Below are 20,270 nucleotides of genomic sequence, written 5' to 3' on the forward strand. Positions count from 1 at the left end.
AAGCTAAGCGAGCTACCGTCATACGTCTGAGCTGGTAGCCATGTGGCTAACGTTAGCAATAAGCATCGTAAAATAGTAACATAGGAGGGAATAGGAAGGCTTACGACTAGTGCTGTGTGTTATCACATTTTATGTCTGTCCGCATATTTTATAGCACAAAGGGAGAGAAGTGAGTATGAAAATGTGTATGGCCTGCTTGTGTAATGTTAGTTGTAATACTGTCAGGGCAGTACATAGATGGTGATGATGATGATGATGGTGATGCTAACCATGCTTCACTGGACCAGTCCTTGCTATTTCAGAAACTTTTGACTAAATATAAGATATTTTTGTCCTAAAAATAATAAACAGGCTATTGGACTGGTGATGAAATACTGTGACTGTTACTCTGATAAAGATGATAGACATTTTGGTCTTACAACTACTTGTGTTTTCTATAACTGAAGAAGTTTATTGTAATTGACAGTTTAGCAATTCTGACATTTTTAAATGTGAGAATTGTCTGTCAATGTTGGGTTTGTTTAGATTAAAGCTCTGAAATATTTTATACACAGGTTAAATTTTTTTTGTCCTGCATTCCTCAGGTCATAATGCCCAATACTGCAGTTACTCCACCATGGCAGACTGGCAGATGCTGTGTGATGGAAGGAATAATACCAGGAACTACTCTTCAGACTCTCCGTCCTGTCCTCATCACGTTCTCATCAGTGGCTTTGAGCACAGCAGGCCACAAAAGCAGACAAACCATACTGAATTACACTTTGCATGCTGCTACTTTGTCATTACTAATCATAAACCTTACATGGTGTCATTAGTCATTATTTCTGAATTTGATGAGCTTTTGATCTATTGTCTTCAGTTTGTTATAAACTGAAGGGGCAGTAAACCACATTTGAGATGTTAAAACAGAACTGTAATACATCAATGTGTATGATAGTGGAGTTTTGTTTTCATTTTAACTTCAGTGTAGATTGTACAGATACAATCGACTTTTTTTTTTTTTGTCCAGATGGTTACAGCAAGAAGAGAAAAGTGATGTATACCTCCTAAAAAATGTACTATTTATGATTATTGTTTTCTGGAATTGACTGTGCAATACTGCTCACCAATAAACTTGACATTGAGATTATATTCATGCTTCATCCATTTCAACATTATCCTTTGTAACACTGTAGATAACACTGGCTTAGTCCACTACTGCTTAGAGAGTGTAATTCAATCACTGACCATACACAAGTGAAATGTAAATTGGTGTACTGTTTACCACAAAACAGAAAACTTATGGTGTTTCACAATTCTGTTATTAGTGAATGAAGCAGATCCACACATCATTTTTTGAAGAATATTTCTTTACTCATTAATGAACAATAGGCTAAACAATAACTTCTGAACATAAATTATTATAAATGATCAATTAAACATGTTAGGAGTCTACTGAACAGGACTGAGTTGCCTTTGATCTCTAAATGATGCATGTTCCTGTAAATGTGGGGTGCATGTTGCTGCAGATGTCAGAGGTAGGTATGGCTTGGCAGTTGAGCATCATGATGGCCATCATCATCAGAGCATCAGAACCCAGCCCTGGCCTCGGGTCCAAAAGGCTCTTTCTAGGGTCATGTCTTGAAGCAGGCTCTGTAAAAGATGAACAACACGTACACTGAAAAGTAGAGAGTAAAGAGTAAATCATGATGTAGACACACTGGAAAAACTGGCGTTTCACACTATGTTGATATTTTACAATTTACTTCAAATGGATAGAAACAGATGATACAAACCTGTTTCTTATCTGAGCAGCTCACACCAGCTCCTCTGAGGAGGCAGACACTCTGCAGCTGCCTCAGCAGACATGATGCTGCTGCTGCCCTTACCAAAACCAACATCAAGCTATCAGTTATGAAGAGAGCAGCAACAATTATAATATAACATTATAATTTTATAAGGAACAAACTTAGCATTAGCTACCTTAGAGACAGTTGATGAACCAGACTCTGGCTACATTACACTAGCAACACGTCTTGGTCGATATTTGCACAATTGCACAAAAACCCAAATGTGTGTTTGCCAGCAGTGCTCATAAAACCCAACAGAAATGATCAATGTGAAGTTGTTAGCTTGGCTACTATGTTCAGCTTGTTCATTTTCAACTACTAGCAGTTAGCTAACGTTAGCATCGGAAAGCTAATAACTGTTAAACTACTTTAGAAATACGTTACTAATACGTTACTCTCGCTTGTATTACTTACTTCGTTACTTGACGTCACAAGGGTCCGTTGTGTCCTGAGTCAGCTGTTTCATCACGGATGGAAAGTGCTTCACTGAAAACAGGCAGGTAGAGGAGGAGGAGCGGACGGAGAGCGAGGGGAGGCGAGCGGAAAGGAGGGGGTGTACCCCTTAGCTAGTTTTGTTTTGGTTGCACGCAGTCCAGAGCTGCGACGTCTAGCGGTGAAATTCAAATCGCATTTAGCCCCTTTAATGATCAAATATCAAAATCCGAATAGCGTCAGAAAGTCAACCCACTCTCCACATTTCCATTGCTACCAAATAACAAATAGCTAACAAATAGCATCTCATATGAAAGCTAAGACCCTGGCGAGTTCAACAGTACCACTATTATTACCCTACGACAAAAACTCAGCGAACCAGCAGCCAAACAATACAAAGGTAAACAACCACTTATTTACAGCGACTAACAGAAATGATGTCTTACCTTTTGAAGTTTTGGGATGAAAAGTGGTACTTGAGAGCAAAAAACGCTGGTTTTAGTAAGTCCAACATGGCTCTGCTTGTTTACAACTCCATTTCACCCAGTGCCAGCCTACAGTAGCTGCACCGGAACAACAGACAACCCTGGCAACCCGCACTTCCGGCCGCTAATTGGCTGGTACAATGTACACAGAACGTGACAGAACGTCATTGTTGAACCCGTCAAAAAATTTTAAAATATTAATTCAGACTAAATTTTTTTTTTTTATGGAAAAGCAATACCTTCATTCTGTACCCCTCAAAACGCCCCGTGGGTGCATTATTTTTTTTAAAATATAGCTTTTAATAAATATTCTACATATTCAACCTTTAAATTATGGAATCATTTTTCAAAATTTTTCAAAATAGGCCTATTTGTGGAAAAAATATTTGAGTTACATAAAAGCTTTTTATTTGTTTTCTCCGTAATTGCCCTTGAAATAGTGGTCAAAAATGGTTCAACTTCAAGTTCAGTATGCTCAAAATGTCCGGTCAGCACAAATCCGGTGCTCAGAAAAGTAAAGAAAGGAGAAGAAGAGAAGAGGTAAATAGAGGCCTTAGAGATTTTCTAAACAAATATTTTTAAAAAGTTGGTGATGGTGAAGCTGGAACTAGTAAAGTCAACATAGAGCTAGGTAAGAAACAGCGCAGCCAACTTTGTAACGTAACCTAACTGGCCAGCTCTAATGTTAACATCCATTAGCTTGTATAAAAGTCTGACACAACACGTTATATTTGACATAAACAGTTGAGTTTGGTAGCTCCGTCAGAGAGGATGAGGAGAGAGATCCAGCAGTCAGGTGACAGAGCATTATGGCCAAATAAATTGACAGAGTCTGATAGAGTAGGAGTAGGAGGAACAGGAGCAGGAGAGGCAGAGCAGAGGCAGTGTTGGGAGACTTAAACTACATGAAGTTAACTACATAGCTTAACTACAGTTTGCTGTAAACTTGCTGGTAGTTAAACTACATTCACATTTTGTGCTGCGTCAAGTATTTCAACTACTTTTTGGGTAATTTTTTCTAGTTAAATCTACTCAATTTACAAACTACAATTTTGGTTAATAACATGAAATATTATTATTATTATTATTATTATTATTTTTTAAAGATTTTGTTGGAATAGACGCCTTTTATTTAACAGTGTATATGACATGCAACCATTCGACCACCTGAGAGCCACATGAAATTTTTATATAATTTTTATATATTTATAAAAAAAAAGACCTATATAATGTACTTTTACTTATTTTATTTTACCATTATTGTGTTCCAGGACTCTCTTTGTAAAAAGGCATGAATCATGTCATGACATGCCAACATCATTGTTCAAGACACACAGATCTACTATATGTCTACCTCTTTGTGTTTTTATTATATTTTTTGTTGACTGAATTACATTTCTGATTTACATGTGGGTATTGGGGCATGATTATCATTTCCTCTTTATGTTAGCCAACATGTCTATAGTGAACCTACAGTATGTTGACCAAAACTGTCAGCTTCTTTTCTTTAAAAAAATAAACTGAGTTGAGAGGCATATTTCTGCTGGCATGTGAATTTTTTGTAGGCTGTTATATTTTGTTTCATATACACCACCTGTTGATTTATTTAACACTGAGTATAATGAGTATAAGTAGTTGCTAAAGCTATGTGTTTTAGCAAACTACTGCCAGGCTGAACTACATGTAGTTTTACAAGCTACGCTTGCAAAGTAGCTTCCTCGACACTGAGGAGAGGAGAGGAAGAGCAAGGGAAAAGGAGAGATCCGGGTGCAGGGGGCCCATCTAAGATTATCTTGACTGTCAGCTGGCCTGGATATGAGTGAAGGTGTATGAAGCTGATTGTGTCTTTGTCTCTTCCTCCAGGATGGACCATGGTGGACCGCAGAGACTGACACCTGGTCTGAGGAAGTGTGAGTGTGTTTTCAGTTTGATTCATGAGAACTTTGAGAAAAAATGGATGAAATATAAAAATGAAAAAAGTTCAAAATGCTGGCAATTTGGATTTAGCAGAAATGGGCGTGGCCTAAACTAACATTTATCTTGAACCAATGAATCCATGAAAAGATGTTTTCCTTCTGTTTATCACAGTTCAGGAGTTAAAAGAGAAATGTGTTTGTAACAGACGACAGTTTGAGATGAAAATAACAGACTTGATGTACAAAGACCTTCACTTTACACCAAACTTCATAGTATTACTAAATATCATGTCATGTTGACTGTTCATGTTCAAACTTTACTGTTGAATTTACATTCAGACAAACATCAGATGCAGCTGGAATGAAGGTTAACTTAGAAAAAATTGAAATAAATTCTCATCTAAAGGTCCACTTACTCTGTATCTCCGAAGCTTTCAGTCACATCTCATGGTCTTCCTCAGTGATGAAGGGTCTCAGTTGTCATGGAGATGGTTTAAGTTTGAATGGTTTAATTTCAGTGATTGTCAGTAAAGTTGTCAATAAATCAACAGATGATAAACTGAAGCTGTGTTGTGTCTCGTTCTCTCCATCAGATGCCTGTGAACTGGAACTGGATCCAAACACAATGAACAGAAACCTCAAACTGTCTGATAACAACAGGAAGGGGATACATGTGGGGGAGGATCAGTCATATCCTGATCATCCAGACAGATTTGATCACTGGCCTCAGCTGCTGTGTAGAAATGTTCTGACTGGTCGCTGTTACTGGGAGGTCGAGTGGAGAGGAAGAGTTGATATATCAGTGAGTTACAGAGGAATCAAACGGAAAGGAAACAGTGTTGACTGTATGTTTGGATATAATGATCAGTCCTGGAGTCTGAGCTGCTCTGATGGTCGTTACTCTGTCTGGTACAATAAGACAGGAACACCCATCTCCTCCTCCTCCTCCTCCTCCTCCTCCTCCTCCTCCTCCTCTGTCTCTAACAGAGTAGCAGTGTATGTGGACTGTCCTGCTGGCACTCTGTCCTTCTACAGAGTCTCCTCTGACACAGTGATCCACCTCCACACCTTCAACACCACATTCACTGAACATCTGTGTGCTGGGTTTATGTTCTGGCCTGGTTCCTCAGTGTCTCTGTGTCTCTGTAGGAGGGAGAGTCTCTCTGTGTCCTCTGTAGGAGGGAGAGTCTCTCTGGTTCCTCTGTAGGAGGGAGAGTCTCTCTGTGTCCTCTGTAGGAGGGAGAGTCTCTCTGTGTCCTCTGTAGGAGGGACAGTCTCTCTGTGTCCTCTGTAGGAGGGACAGTCTCTCTGTGTCCTCTGTAGGAGGGAGAGTCTCTCTGGTTCCTCTGTAGGAGAGAGAGTCTCTCTGTGTCCTCTGTAGGAGGGAGGGTCTCTCTGGTTCCTCTGTAGGAGGGACAGTCTCTCTGTGTCCTCTGTAGGAGGGAGAGTCTCTCTGTGTCCTCTGTAGGAGGGAGAGTCTCTCTGGTTCCTCTGTAGGAGAGAGAGTCTCTCTGTGTCCTCTGTAGGAGGGAGGGTCTCTCTGGTTCCTCTGTAGGAGGGACAGTCTCTCTGTGTCCTCTGTAGGAGGGAGAGTCTCTCCTGTGGACAGAAACTCTGCTGACTGAAGATCAGCTGCTGAAATCAAACATCACACACACTCTGCACTGTGAAGCAGATCTGTCTCAAACTCAAACACCCAGTTATTTTTCCTTCTTCATGATTCATTGATGTTACTAATGAGAGTGTAGTTTGTGTTTAAATGTTATTTTTGGGTTAAAATATGTTCTGTTAATGTGTGTATATACAGAAGGCAATTAGTGGATTGACTTGCAGCCCTGGTAGATGATTGGCTGATGATCCATATCACCACACATCAGAAGTCCTAGAACCTCTCTGTGGTGATGGCTCCATGTGTGAAATGTACAAAGCGCAGAAGTATATTGTTTTTTGCTTAACGACTTGCTATGTGTAAGAATGACACACAACTTAGTGTAAACTCCTACAGCAGCACTCAAAATGTCTTTTAATTAATGGATGTAAAGGTTCCAATATTATTTTTCGATGTGTATCTTGAATATATATGATGTATTTTTATATACTTATTACTCCTTAACATGGTAAGTAATCAATGGTTATATTTCTTACATTTATTTTTTTACTACTTATAATTTTGATGAGTTATTGTTTTGATCTGTACACAATATTTTCGACATGTTCAAAGTAGTCTTGATGGGGTTTTTTTATTTCATGTTTTTAATTACACACAACTGCAAAGCACAGGAAAGTGCTACTTAGAGATGTTTTCCATGCTTACATTACAATACTCTGTTAATCATATGTATATCTGTATAATCACCATCATCATATCTGACATGTCCAGCTGTGGAAGCTCAGAGTGATTTTATGATTCTTACATGTATTTTATCACCATCATCAATAAAAACTACTCATGACATTATTGTTGAAAGCGTCCTCACTTTACTGACACAATGGATAATATAACAAGCTTTTAAAATACAAAACATTGTTAAAAATTAAACCAAAAAGCAGTGTGTAGTCAGCTCACATTTCAGATGTCTATGAGTTGTTAACAGCTCCACCAAATACCAAAACGTTTCCCTCTAAACTTCTCACATGCTTTCATTTCAATAAATGTGTAAATAAATGTTCAGTTGTGAATGTCCTTTATCAGGTTGATGTCAGCAGGATCACATACATCTGAGTGTCGTCTGCGTAACAATTGACCCTGATACTGTGTCTCAGTTTCAGGGACTCTGCAGGTTGGTTGTTGTTCCTCCATCTTTGAGAAGTTGCCATAGTTCTTCTTCTGTGGTTTTGGTTGTCTCAGCTGCTTCTGTCTCTTCATGTAAACCCAGACTGACTCTATGATTCTGCTGCAGGACTCCTTCTTCTTCTTTATGACTATGGCTGCATGTTTGTTGTCCTGATGCAGAACAACTTCAGACAATCTGATGCTGTTTTATTATAGAGAATAAATGTAATTAGAAAATTCCAGGGAAATCTTGAGTGCCACGGGGCTGCTGCTGGGATGAGTACATGATTTATTTTTTCTCAAATACGACACACTTGTGTATTGTGAGTGTATGCACAACATTTACAAAGTTCAATTTTACCTTGAAGATGTATGGCACATTAAGTGCATCAGACCATGCCAGGAAACTGAAGTGAATACTTTTCTTACTACTGTACAACATCTAACTGCACTGTGTAAATAATGCATTGATCACATGGAGCACCAGGTTGAAACCAGTACATTATGAATATACTTTATTCTCAACTTAACATCCCTCCAAATATTAAGTAAATGTTAATCATATTTAAGCATACATAATATTTATTTAAACTATTTAAGTAAAGTCTACTTCATTTTTTCACAGACAGGAACATCACTGTTATGAAATTATTAAGTAAATCTTATAATTAAGGGAGTAGATTTTTTTATACTTTTTGATTTTAAATTACTTAGTTGTATGAAATTATATTACTCATTATAATTATGTACATTACTTCTATTGATAAATGTTGAATCTTTTTATACACCACAAATCATACAACTACAATACAACACAATACAATAAAATAAAACTATTTATTTAGTCCACAGTAAACATGAATTAATCACTCCATTCAAATGAATTAGCTCAGTTAACTGGCAAAACAGACAGACAGGAATTAGCCAATCACAAAAAAGTAGCTCAGTTTCTGCCCAGCAGGGGGCGCTGAGTGCTTTTAAGCTCATTAAATCAACTGTTGTGTGTGTTTAGTCTGTCAGGATGTCTGATCACAGAGGAACGCTGTGCTTCTCTGGCCTCAGCTCTGAACTCCAACCCCTCCCATCTGAGAGAGCTGGACCTGAGCTACAATCATCCAGGAGACTCAGGAGAGAAGCTTCTGTCTGCTGGACTGAAGGATCCACACTGGAGACTGGACACTCTCAGGTACGGACAGATGGACACTCTCAGGTACGGACAGATGGACAGACTCTGACTAACTGAGGGACTCTGGTTCATGTTTAATGGTGGATATGAGTGAAGGTGTATGAAGCTGATTGTGTCTTTGATCTTCCTCCAGAATGGACCATGGTGGACCGCAGAGACTGAAACCTGGTCTGAGGAAGTGTGAGTGTGTTTTCAGTTTGATTGATGAGAACTTTGAGAAAATCTGGAGGAAATCTGTAATATTTGTATAAGTGCCCACATGGTGGCGCTACCTGCTCCAAAATGTCCCTCGTGTCTCTCCTGCAGATACAGTTCGTTCATTCATACTGACTTCAGCTGTTTGGACAAAAAACTGTTTGTAACAGACGACAGTTTGAGATGAAAATAACAGACTTGACACCAAACACATGAAAAAACATGAATATTACTGAATATCACTGTCATGTTGTAAGCTCAGTGTGAAGACAGAGTGAGATTATTTTGAAAAAAAAAGACGATTACATTAGGGTCAATGAGGAGCGAGACAGGTATTGGTGCCGGTCTCGGCCCCCTTGTTTAAATTTTGTGCAGACCCCGCCTGTCAATGTCACATTTTATGAATCCCAACACCTATGTCTACATTTTGACTAATAATTATTTGTCTCCTTTTAACGGTGTAGCCATGAGCTCAAGTTAAAAATAAAAATTAAGGTTATTTTTTACTGCTTCTCGCACTCAAGCTAACTGCCGCTTCCACTCTAACTTTGAAGAAAAAGTGATTTCCACTCCTCGTTTGACTGCTCATAGTTTGAAAAGTTTACATGTTATGTAAAAACAGTTTGGTGTTTTGGAGAGAGCACAAATTGTCCTCAGTTTTAAAGTTTGAATCACATTTCTACGAGCAGGTATGAGAGAGCTAGGAGACTCAGAAAAAAGGTGAAATTTTGTGAGTTTAAAAAAAAAATCCCATTCATTTCCAATGGAGAATTATTCCCGTTTTTTTGGGAATAACTTTGGGAAAAATTGGAATTTCAACACCAAAATTTTTAGCACCTCTTTCCCGATTGAGCCGCACGTTTGCCCCGAGGCACTAAATATACAGTATTGTATGTGTAAGGAAGCTGTGATGGGACAAACTGGAAAAACTGTGTGTGACTCATTATGTTTGGTTCATATTGTCAGCTGAGCAGAGCAGCAGGATACAAACACCAAACACTGAAGCAGAAAAAAGGTTTTTATTCCTGAAACATGAAAAAAAGAGAGAAGCTCAGCTGATAAATGATCCAACAAGGAGTGGACTGAAAACCAGACTTAAATATTAACTGTATTAATAAGTCAATGAACAGGTAACCAGATGAGGGCAGGCTGGGAGGGGCAGGGAGGTTGGTGTGTTGCCCCTCCCTCTTGTTTCTGGAGCTGGGTTTGGTCTGTCAATCACTGCCTCACCTGATTACACACCTGCCTGCAATCAAGTCATCAAGCCATCTACTCTGCTGCTGCATATAAGCCAGACTCAACCTCGTAGTAAGTGTGCATTACCCTAGTTCGTGTCTGCTTCAGGTTACCTGACTGGTGTTACATATCATTTGAACCCGGGGTTGCCTGCAGTGAGGACTGTAGCCGCAACACATGGGGCGGGTGCTCTACCCACTGAGCTAAACACTGCCACAACTTTGTTTGTTTTTAAACGTTGGGCTTCTCTTACTGTGACTGCAGATGTACCAATCATAGAGGAAATGTAGCTGACCTCACGAATGCCTGAATGCACTTATATAGCCATCTTATGATTAATCTCTCCATTTGGTTAATTTAGGTATTGATGGTTTATGTAGTATTATGAAATTGTAGGATCAGAAATATTGGTTAGCTGATTTGTAACATTGGATCATCAGACCTACCTTGTTTAGTCCAGCTCCTTCAGACTTGTCTATGGTCACCAGCTCTGATCCAGGGGAAACTCAGAGGATTCACGCACCTGCCTGCCCACTCCAACCACATTGGACCTCAACACTAGAATCAGGACTTCAGTAAAAAGGACTTTATAATATCTCAATGACAATAAACTCAGCTCTGTTGTACACACTCCTGTTTCCAGTTCTGTGTTCTGCACATTGAGTCAAAAGAAACAAACTTAACATCTGAACAATTCAGCTGTTCATGTTCAGACTTTTCATTTTAAGGGACAACATGCAGAGGTGAAGATTTAATGGACAGAGTCATCATCATCATCATCATCATCATCATCATCATCATGCAGATTTGCTTGATGTGACAGCAGCTTCCTGTGTTTAAATGTTGATGGTGGACGAGGTTTACTCTGGTTTCATTTAGATCACTGACTGTCACTATATTGTTTCTCTATTGTGTGAAGATTATCTCTCTATTCTACATATTCCATATGTTTGGAGATTGACTCCACTGGGGCAGCTGTTGTGGGCAGCCTGAGTAGACGGACCGGTCTTCCCTCTGCAGCCGTGACTGAGACAACCAGAGGTGACAACTCATCCTCCAGAGGGAGGCCAAGGCCCTGCTGGTCGCCACTGCCAGAAGTGAGCACACCTGCCGCACCTCAGCAGCTAGGCCGGGATTGGCCAAAACACAACCATCACCTCTGATGAGGCCGGATGTTATGAGGAACTTTTATGGCAGGGTGTGAGGCAGTACTGCCGTCATCACACCCTGCCATAAAAGTTGGTAAAGACACAAACCATTTGGATAATAGTCCACACAATGGGCCAAATTTACTGCACGTTTAGTTTGCATGTGTTTTGAGCGTGACCTACTGAGAATAACTGTAATAATAACAGGTGCAGACAGCAGTATTTAAATGAGGGTTTTGTGTCTTAATGGAGAGTTTGGACGAGCAGAAACCTGATCCCATGGAATTAGAGGTTCTAGTGGAAGAGGTTAACAAATATACTGAGTTCCAGCAGAGAACCTAGGTTACCATGTAAGCATCCGTTCCAGTAGAAGTCATGAAATTTTCTTTTCTGGGCTGAAATTATGTATAAAACTCTGATGTTCATGTAAATAAAGTTTTCTTGGAGCAGCCTCTAGTAGCTGTTAGTGGCTGCAGTGCAGATGTCATTTAGTTTAATACAAGTTTAGAGACCAAAAACAGAATCAGTGAGCACATACAGTATCTTCACTAGTTTGTTTGTTTCATCCTCACGTTTTTACACATTTAAATCTATTAGCAGCTAACGATTCTAATAACTGATAAAGCGATAGCTGATAAAGATTCATACTGTCTGTTAATGTTTGACTTGAGTTCTACCAAAGTTCAGAGCTGTTTTTCTGTTATCAGATTTCCTTAAAGACTTCAGATTAAAGATGAATGCAGAGAGATGAGACTGTCCTGCTGTGAGTTACATGTCTCTTCTTCTTCTGCGTGTTTAAATGTCGCTAGCTGGTTGAAGCTGCTGATATATTTCACCTTCAGTCATCGGCTTCATTCAGATGATTTTCAGCATGTAAAGGTAACGTAGCCGACAGTTTTCATCATGTTTGTGTCAGCATGTGTAAATGATCTTTTTCTTCTTTAAAATGCACATTTTTCCACTATGCTAGCACTATGTAAGCACTGACTGGTAATACTATAAAATGTGTTATATGAGTATGAACATGTAATATACAGTAGCTATATACTTGATATTATATAAAGATTAGATTAATATTTGGGGTCATTTTCAAATGCCGTAAAAAGATGCACCTTTAACGCAATATTTTTAATTTAAAAGTGGAGTCCGTCTTATGCCCCGGTGTGTCCTATTCACCTGTTGGTGGAGAGGTTGGATCTGCATATTATTATAGGTCTGTAAAAGGCTCCACACTAAGAACGACACAGCTACACACTGTATTAAATATATAAAGTTACTGTGTTCTTTTAAAAGGTTTAATTAAAACTCAGCCTAACTGAACCCAGTCATTACCGGACCATTAACCATTAACCCAACACACTGTTTCAGGTGTAATATGTTTGATTGTGTTTTAAATAAAAGTAAATTGAGAAAGTTTTGGAGTATAAACATATGAGTTTATGAATTAATAACTACTGGTGCATTCATATAAACCAGTCTTTAACAGAAAAGTGTTTTTCCAGCATGACACCCCCCAAAATAGACTGAGACTTATACACTGGTATTTACGGCAGTAAACCACCTCACCCAACAACTGAAACTGGGTGTTAAAGGGTTTGGGTACGATGACATTCATTGTACTAGATTTTAGATTAATAGTCTAAAGTGATTTACTTTTATTTTTGTAAAACTGTTTCTTGAAGTCAGTATTTGTGTGTTTGATCCATTTAATTGGTTGCGTTCATATTAAATGTCACCTCCAGTCAGTCATCTTGAACCTAATAAACATTATGACGGTTATTATATTAACATATTCATAGTTGAAACAAACAGCTTGTTTCATAGGTGGGATGGTTAGTGATTTACAGGTTATAAAACCATATAGTTAGGGAATTTCCCATCATGTACTGGATCAAACTAGGCTTTACCATCATCACAAGGCCACATTAAATCTTGACTGGAAGACACTGTCTCCCCTTGAGATAGTAGTAGGCAGTGAGTCTGCTCCTTTTGGGGAAAACAGGAGGCACCCTGATAGTGTTGCTGTAGCAGCAGAGGTCAGATGTGTGTTTTCCTGTCTCTCTCTGAACGAAGTAGACGTAACTGTAGATAGAGGTTGATATGCTGAAGCTGTGGGATGGAGGACAAAGGGCCTGAGTTGTGTCCCTAACCCTAACCCATCTGTAAACTAGTAGACAAATTTCTATATGCTGTAAATGTGTTGGATCTGCACATACTTGTCTGGCTCGACCTGTGGCATTATCTGTGTGGTTTAAGACTTTCCCCAGAGGACAGAAACTTCAGGCTTGAAGGGACCATCAGAACAAAACATGTACTGATTATTCATTCACTTCTCCTTGATGAAGCTAATAAACCTTTTCAACCCTGTCTACTCTCTCCACTGATGTATGGGCCGCATATTTACAAACCTACAACACATATAACAATATACGATTAAATCTTTTAAAAGAAGGTCACCTTGTTGTAAAGAATGAGCATGTTGTTGTGTTTGTGTGAAGGTGTTTCTCTGCTATGGATCAGTGTGAGGACAGAGAGGAGGGAGTCCCTCCCTCTAAAAGCTCTCTGTGTGGGGAACATGACAGCCAGACCAAAGCTCAGAGGTGAGATGAGGATCTCTAACTGTCCATCACTGTTCTCCACTCACATCACTCCACCATCATTATTCACACTCACTGTCACATCTGACACTCAACTACTGAATAATAAGTCACAATAACTCAGAATGAACTACTAACTTTGTGAGTTAACAAAGAGCTCAACCACTGATTAGTCAACTAATCAACTAAGATGAGACAGCATCTTTCATCAGATGACATTTTGATGAACAGGAGAACGTTTCTCATCCACTGTCTTCTTACTGATTTTCATTCTGCTTCTAAAACTTCAGCTGCTGACAGTCTGCTCAAAATTCATAGTTTTAATTTAATTGTTTGTTTGTATCAGGATGCAGCAGCAGAGCGCAGACTCTCCTGAACCCAGCTGTGTGTCTATGAAGAGTGACTGGTCTATGAAGGAGCCTATGAAGTTTAAAGATGGACAACCTGCTGATGGAAGGTAAGAGTTTAAAACTTGTTGGTTGGTTGTTTGGGAATAAATCTTCGGTGTAATTTGGGGTGGAGTAGGTGAACCAGGTACAAACACCACAGACAGGTTCAATATAAATGACTTTAATGCTCAAAAACAACAGACCGGCTTACAGACCATAAAGGGAAAGCAGTTTAAATATGTTTCAAACCAGCAGGAACAGCATCACAATCTAGTGTCTAGAATGTAAGAAAATGACTGAGAGCAGTAGATGTAGTGAGGAACTGAAGAGGGAATCCCACAGTGGCAGCAGGTGAGCAGGTGGGTTTAAAACTAAAGGCAGGAACAGAAACAGACAGGACAACACAAACAGAGCTTAAACAAGAATCATGATAGTCGTTCCCTAAAGGGGAAGCTCCCAAATGTCCCTCCAGGCTGGTCAGGAGAGAGAAAACAAAAAGGAGAAAGAAGGTAGAACAGATGGGCAGGACTGCTCTGGAGGTTGAAAGACCTGTTCAGGGTAGAAACCTTGGAGACCAAGGACTCTACAAAGCCACAATAACGGAGACCAAGAGGCAGGAAGACCTCGGAAAAGGCGACCAACATTTAAGGAGCAGGCTGGTTCTTCCTCCTCCTCTATTCTAAACAAACAAATACAAATAAATGATCCCATTCTAATCAAAAAATGTTTTAAAGTTATTATCAGGATCTGTGTGGATCTGATGTGGAAATGGACAGGAGAACATTCTCATAATTTACAGGAACTCTTACTTTTACAGAGTTAAAGCTGCTTGATGCTGTGTTCATTCATCTGAAGGGATGGGATGTTTATATCTCGATCTTTGGTTATTGAGGTTGGCACAGATTGTGCCAACCTCAATAACATTTTCTTCTCTTTCTTTCTCTTTTCATCACTGGAGGAATTTGAACTCATCAGTCACTCTGTTCTAAAATATTTCTGTTTAATTCTGGGATTCAAACATTAATATCTTTGGTGTTGACTACATGCTTTTTGTCACTTCATTATTAGTATCAGGATGCAGCAGCAGAGAGCAGACTCTCCTGAATTCAGCTGTGTGTCCATGAAGAGTGACGGGTCTATGGATCATCCAATTGATATTAAAGATGAACAACCTGCTGATGGAAGGTAAGAACTTGACATCAAGTAATCAGAGCAGCATTTAATGGAGTTCATTTTGTCATCATGACAGAACATCTTTAACAAGCTGTACACAAATTTGAGTCATTAAATGTCCTTAAACGTGATGTTTTCTCCACAGAGTTCAGCAGCAGAGCTCAGAGGTTCCCAGTGATCAGTCTGCACAGCAGCATCAAACACAGCTGGACTCCATATTTATGGTGTGTACATGTACAAACATACCTTTTACTATTAACATCAACCACAGATGAAATACTAAAGTAGCATTCAGGTCCTAACAGTGTCCATGCTGCTCTGTTTAGACCAGCAGGCCTTCAGACTGACACATGAATCACATGTTGTGTTCTACCAGTTTAAATGAAATGTTCACTTTATCTTTCTGTTCCAGCTGCTGGAGGAGAACATTGTCACTTTTGTGAAGAAGGAACTGAAGAGAGTCCAGAGGGGTCTGAGTCCAGATGACCCAGAATGCTTAGAGAATCAAAGTGAGGATGAGGAGGTGTTGGACGGTGAGGAGGAAGCGCAGAGGAGGAGCAGCAGAGAGGCATTTCTGAAGATCACACTGCACTTCCTGAGGAGAATGAAGCAGGAGGAGCTGGCTGAGCATCTGGAGAGCAGTAAGAGGATTTTAACAGATTTAACATGATGGAGAGGAAATGGAGGCAACATGGGAGAGGTTTATATTTCAAAATCTGCTGTAAATATGCTGCACATATCTGCATCAGATCAGAGGCCGTTTGTCCTCCACTGATGAGCTGAATAAAACTGATGGAGGAGGAAAAACTGCACAGACACACTTTACATGTTCAGATTTCTAGACTTTCTGTAGGATCCACTCACTGATTTCATTTGTTGTTTGTTCATTCAGGAGCTCGTGCTGCAAAGTGTCGACGTAAACTCAAATCTAACCTGGAGAAGAAGTTCCAGTGTGTGTTTGAGGGGATCGCTAAAGCAGGAAACCCAACCCTTCTGAATGAGATCTACACACCGCTCTACATCACAGAGGGAGGGACTGCAGAGGTCAATGATGAACATGAGGTCAGACAGATTGAAACAGCATCCAGGAAACCAGTCAGACCAGAAACAACAATCAGACAAGAAGACATCTTTAAAGCCTCACCTGGAAGAGATGAACCAATCAGAACAGTGATGACAAAGGGAGTGGCTGGCATTGGGAAAACAGTCTTAACACAGAAGTTCACTCTGGACTGGGCTGAAGACAAAGCCAACCAGGACATATACTTCACATTTCCATTCACTTTCAGAGAGCTGAATGTGCTGAAAAAGAAAAAGTACAGCTTGGTGGAACTTGTTCATCACTTCTTTACTGAAACCAAAGAAGCAGGAATCTGCAGGTTTGAAGAGTTCCAGGTTGTGTTCATCTTTGACGGTCTGGATGAGTGTCGACTTCCTCTGGACTTCCACAACACTGAGATCCTGACTGACGTTACAGAGTCCACCTCAGTGGATGTGCTGCTGACAAACCTCATCAGGGGGAAACTGCTTCCCTCTGCTCGCCTCTGGATAACCACACGACCCGCAGCAGCCAATCAGATCCCTCCTGAGTGTGTTGACATGGTGACAGAGGTCCGAGGGTTCACTGACCCACAGAAGGAGGAGTACTTCAGGAAGAGATTCAGAGATGAGAAGCAGGCCAGCACCATCATCTCCCACATCAAGACTTCACGAAGCCTCCACATCATGTGCCACATCCCAGTCTTCTGCTGGATCACTGCTACAGTTCTGGAGGATGTGTTGAAAAGCAGAGAGAGAGGAGAGCTGCCCAAGACCCTGACTGAGATGTACATCCACTTCCTGGTGATTCAGTACAAACTGAAGGAGGTCAAGTATGATGGAGGATCTAAGACAGATCCACACTGGAGTCCAGAGAGCAGGAAGATGATTGAGTCTCTGGGAAAACTGGCTTTTGAGCAGCTGCAGAAAGGCAACCTGATCTTCTATGAATCAGACCTGACAGAGTGTGGCATTGATATCAGAGCAGCCTCAGCGTGCTCAGGAGTATTCACAGAGGTCTTTAAAGAGGAGAGAGGACTGTACCAGGACAAGGTGTTCTGCTTCATCCATCTGAGTGTTCAGGAGTTTCTGGCTGCTCTTCATGTCCATCTGACATTCATCAACTCTGGAGTCAATCTGCTGGCAGAAGAACAAACAACATCCTGGTGGTCTAAAATATTTGAAGACAAACCTGAACCAACATGTTTCTACCAAAGTGCTGTGGACGAGGCCTTAAAGAGTCCAAATGGACACCTGGACTTGTTCCTCCGCTTCCTCCTGGGTCTTTCACTGCAGACCAATCAGACTCTCCTACGAGGTCTGCTGACACAGACAGGAAGTAACTCAAAGACCAATCAGATAACAGTCGAGTACATCAAGAAGAAGATCAGTGAGAATGTGTCTGCAGAGAGAAGCATCAATCTGTTCCACTGTCTGAATGAACTGAATGATCGTTCTCTAGTGGAGCAGATCCAACAGTACCTGAGATCAGGAAGTCTCTCCACAGATAAACTGTCTCCTGCTCAGTGGTCAGCTCTGGTCTTCATCTTACTGTCATCAGAAAATGATCTGGAAGTGTTTGACCTGAAGAAATACTCTGCTTCAGAGGAGGCGCTTCTGAGGCTGCTGCCAGTGGTCAAAGCCTCCAACAAAGCTCTGTAGGTGCACACAGAACTATCCAGATTAATGTAGTTTAATCTTTGCTCAGAGAAGAAAATTAATGACGCAATTGTTTTCTTTTGTTCTGCTCATTCTTCTTCAGGTTGAATGACTGTAATCTCTCAGAGAGAAGCTGTGCAGCTCTGTCCTTAGTTCTCAGCTCCCAGTCCTCCAGTCTGAGAGATCTGGACCTGAGTAACAACGACCTGCAGGATTCAGGAGTGAAGGTGATATCGGTTGGACTGGAAAGTCCACACTGCGGACTGGAAACTCTCAGGTTATTTTTATTACTGTGTATATGAAGCAACATCTTGGCGTCCCCTAGTTTTTAGTTTACTTGAAAAAAACTTGATACCAAAAAAATGTTGCGTACTGTCTGTACAACTCCTTTCACACCAACATGAATCAGGATATACACTGCTAAAAAAGAAGAAGGGAGCACTTAATCATCATCACAGTAAGTCAGTTAAACTTCAGGGATGTCAATCGATACATGTGTCCAGAGTGTGTAGGCAAATCCTGGATGTTGAAGGCATTAAAGCCATTGACTGGACCTCACGTTCCCCTAAATCCAACTGAGACTCTATGGGACGTTACTTATAGGTGCATCTGGCGCCACCAAGCAGGAACGTGAACAGACATTTTGAGGGGCTGTTGATCTAATTGAAAAAAAGGGACTGCCCATCCTGATTTAAGGTATCACATAAAATAACTAACTAAACACAAATCAATTATAAATTCTGAAGATTAATTAAATAATAAAATCAGCATACTGTTTTTGCAAGCTAGCATATTATTGCTCATACAGTTTCTTCTTGAGTTTCACACTACAGGGGTAGGGTACATGTGGTTGCGCATGTACAAATATGTACTATAATACAGAAATTACTTAGAGGATTTCATGAACATGTTTTCTTCACCTGCTGGTCTGCTGGTCTGAATCCCTCCCATAGTCTCTTTTGAAGCATACAAAATTAACATGAGAAAACATCATTTAGCCACATTTTAACCAATTTGAACATTACAAATTACCATCTAATAATGAGGTGAATAAGAATAACAACAATAATAATAATAATAATAATTTGACTTCTATCAGCTACCGTACATCTGCTTGTGAAATTAATCACAATCTGAATGAATCAAGTTCAAGAACACACCTAGCAGATCACTTAACTGACTGTAAACCATCTGTTACCTAGCATGATTCAACAGTCACACTTCATGTAATGGTCATAATAGAGCTGAAGAATTATCCTGATATATTCAGCAAGCTAAAGGTAGCTAAGTGATAGCATAGTGATAGCATAATATATATAATAGATAATATAAGGGAATATTGCACGACCGCGAAGAGATGCAAACGTGACGTATATGTGGAGATGTTTATTCACAAAGCATCTAGCAGGTTATACCATCCATCGTTAAACATTTCCACAATGATTTTATTCATGATAGCGCGTTTGATTGTTTTTGGCCCTGGACCAGATTAAGTGTTTCTGGTCTGGGCCCCTCCCATCTCCGGCTGTGTCATACAGAGGCATGTCAATCAAAAAGTAATAAAATTTTGGGTTGTATGGTTTTTAATTAATTTGCTGTAATTTCAGCAATTGGTACGTGTATTTATTTATACAACAGCTACATTTAAATATTTATATATTAATATCCTTAATATTTTATTTTTTTATTTAAAGTCCCTCCGGATGGGCAGCTCAGCAAAGAGGGCAACAATAGCCTGTACCTGTGCACATCCTTACTGCCAAGTATTGTCACACACTATCCAGGGGCTAACTGATGCTCTGATCCAGGTTTGGGAGGAAACCTCCCAGGACAACGTGCTCAGATGTTGTTGGGAGTACATACAGACAGGACGGTATTGGATCAGCTGTGATTTTAATGTTTTACTTAATTTTCCATGTGATTTTGAATCCATCCATCCATCCATCCAAGTTTTTTTTGAGCAGTGTATGTTTCTGTCATTTAATCTTCAATGAAGACTGTTCATAAAACCATGAAAATCTAGAAAGAATAACAAAGAATAACAAAAATATACAACACAGAATTTCTCTATAGAAATGCTGTCAAACAATAATTAACACTAAAGGAATTTCTTCTGCCAAAGTAAAAACAGAGTGGTCTCAGATTAAATTCTGAGCTTCAGCAGTTGCAGCCTCCAGCAGGAACATGTTGTTTCTCTCCTATTACTAACCTTAA

At 39.9% G+C, this 20,270-nt stretch overlaps 1 protein-coding gene across 1 annotated transcript; it reads left to right on the plus strand.

Moving 5' to 3' along the window:
- The first annotated feature begins 4,418 nt into the window (after positions 1-4,418).
- Positions 4,419-11,215, plus strand: LOC128369294 (stonustoxin subunit beta-like). Its single transcript, XM_053330345.1, has 3 exons — positions 4,419-4,656; positions 5,256-5,791; positions 11,009-11,215. The coding sequence occupies exons 1-3, from the start codon at positions 4,611-4,613 to the stop codon at positions 11,213-11,215; spliced, it is 789 nt and encodes a 262-aa protein (XP_053186320.1). The 5' UTR covers positions 4,419-4,610.
- Positions 11,216-20,270: the final 9,055 nt, after the last annotated feature.

Source organism: Scomber japonicus, chromosome 1 (assembly GCF_027409825.1).
Source record: "Scomber japonicus isolate fScoJap1 chromosome 1, fScoJap1.pri, whole genome shotgun sequence".
In the NCBI taxonomy this organism is placed as follows: Eukaryota; Metazoa; Chordata; class Actinopteri; order Scombriformes; family Scombridae; genus Scomber; species Scomber japonicus.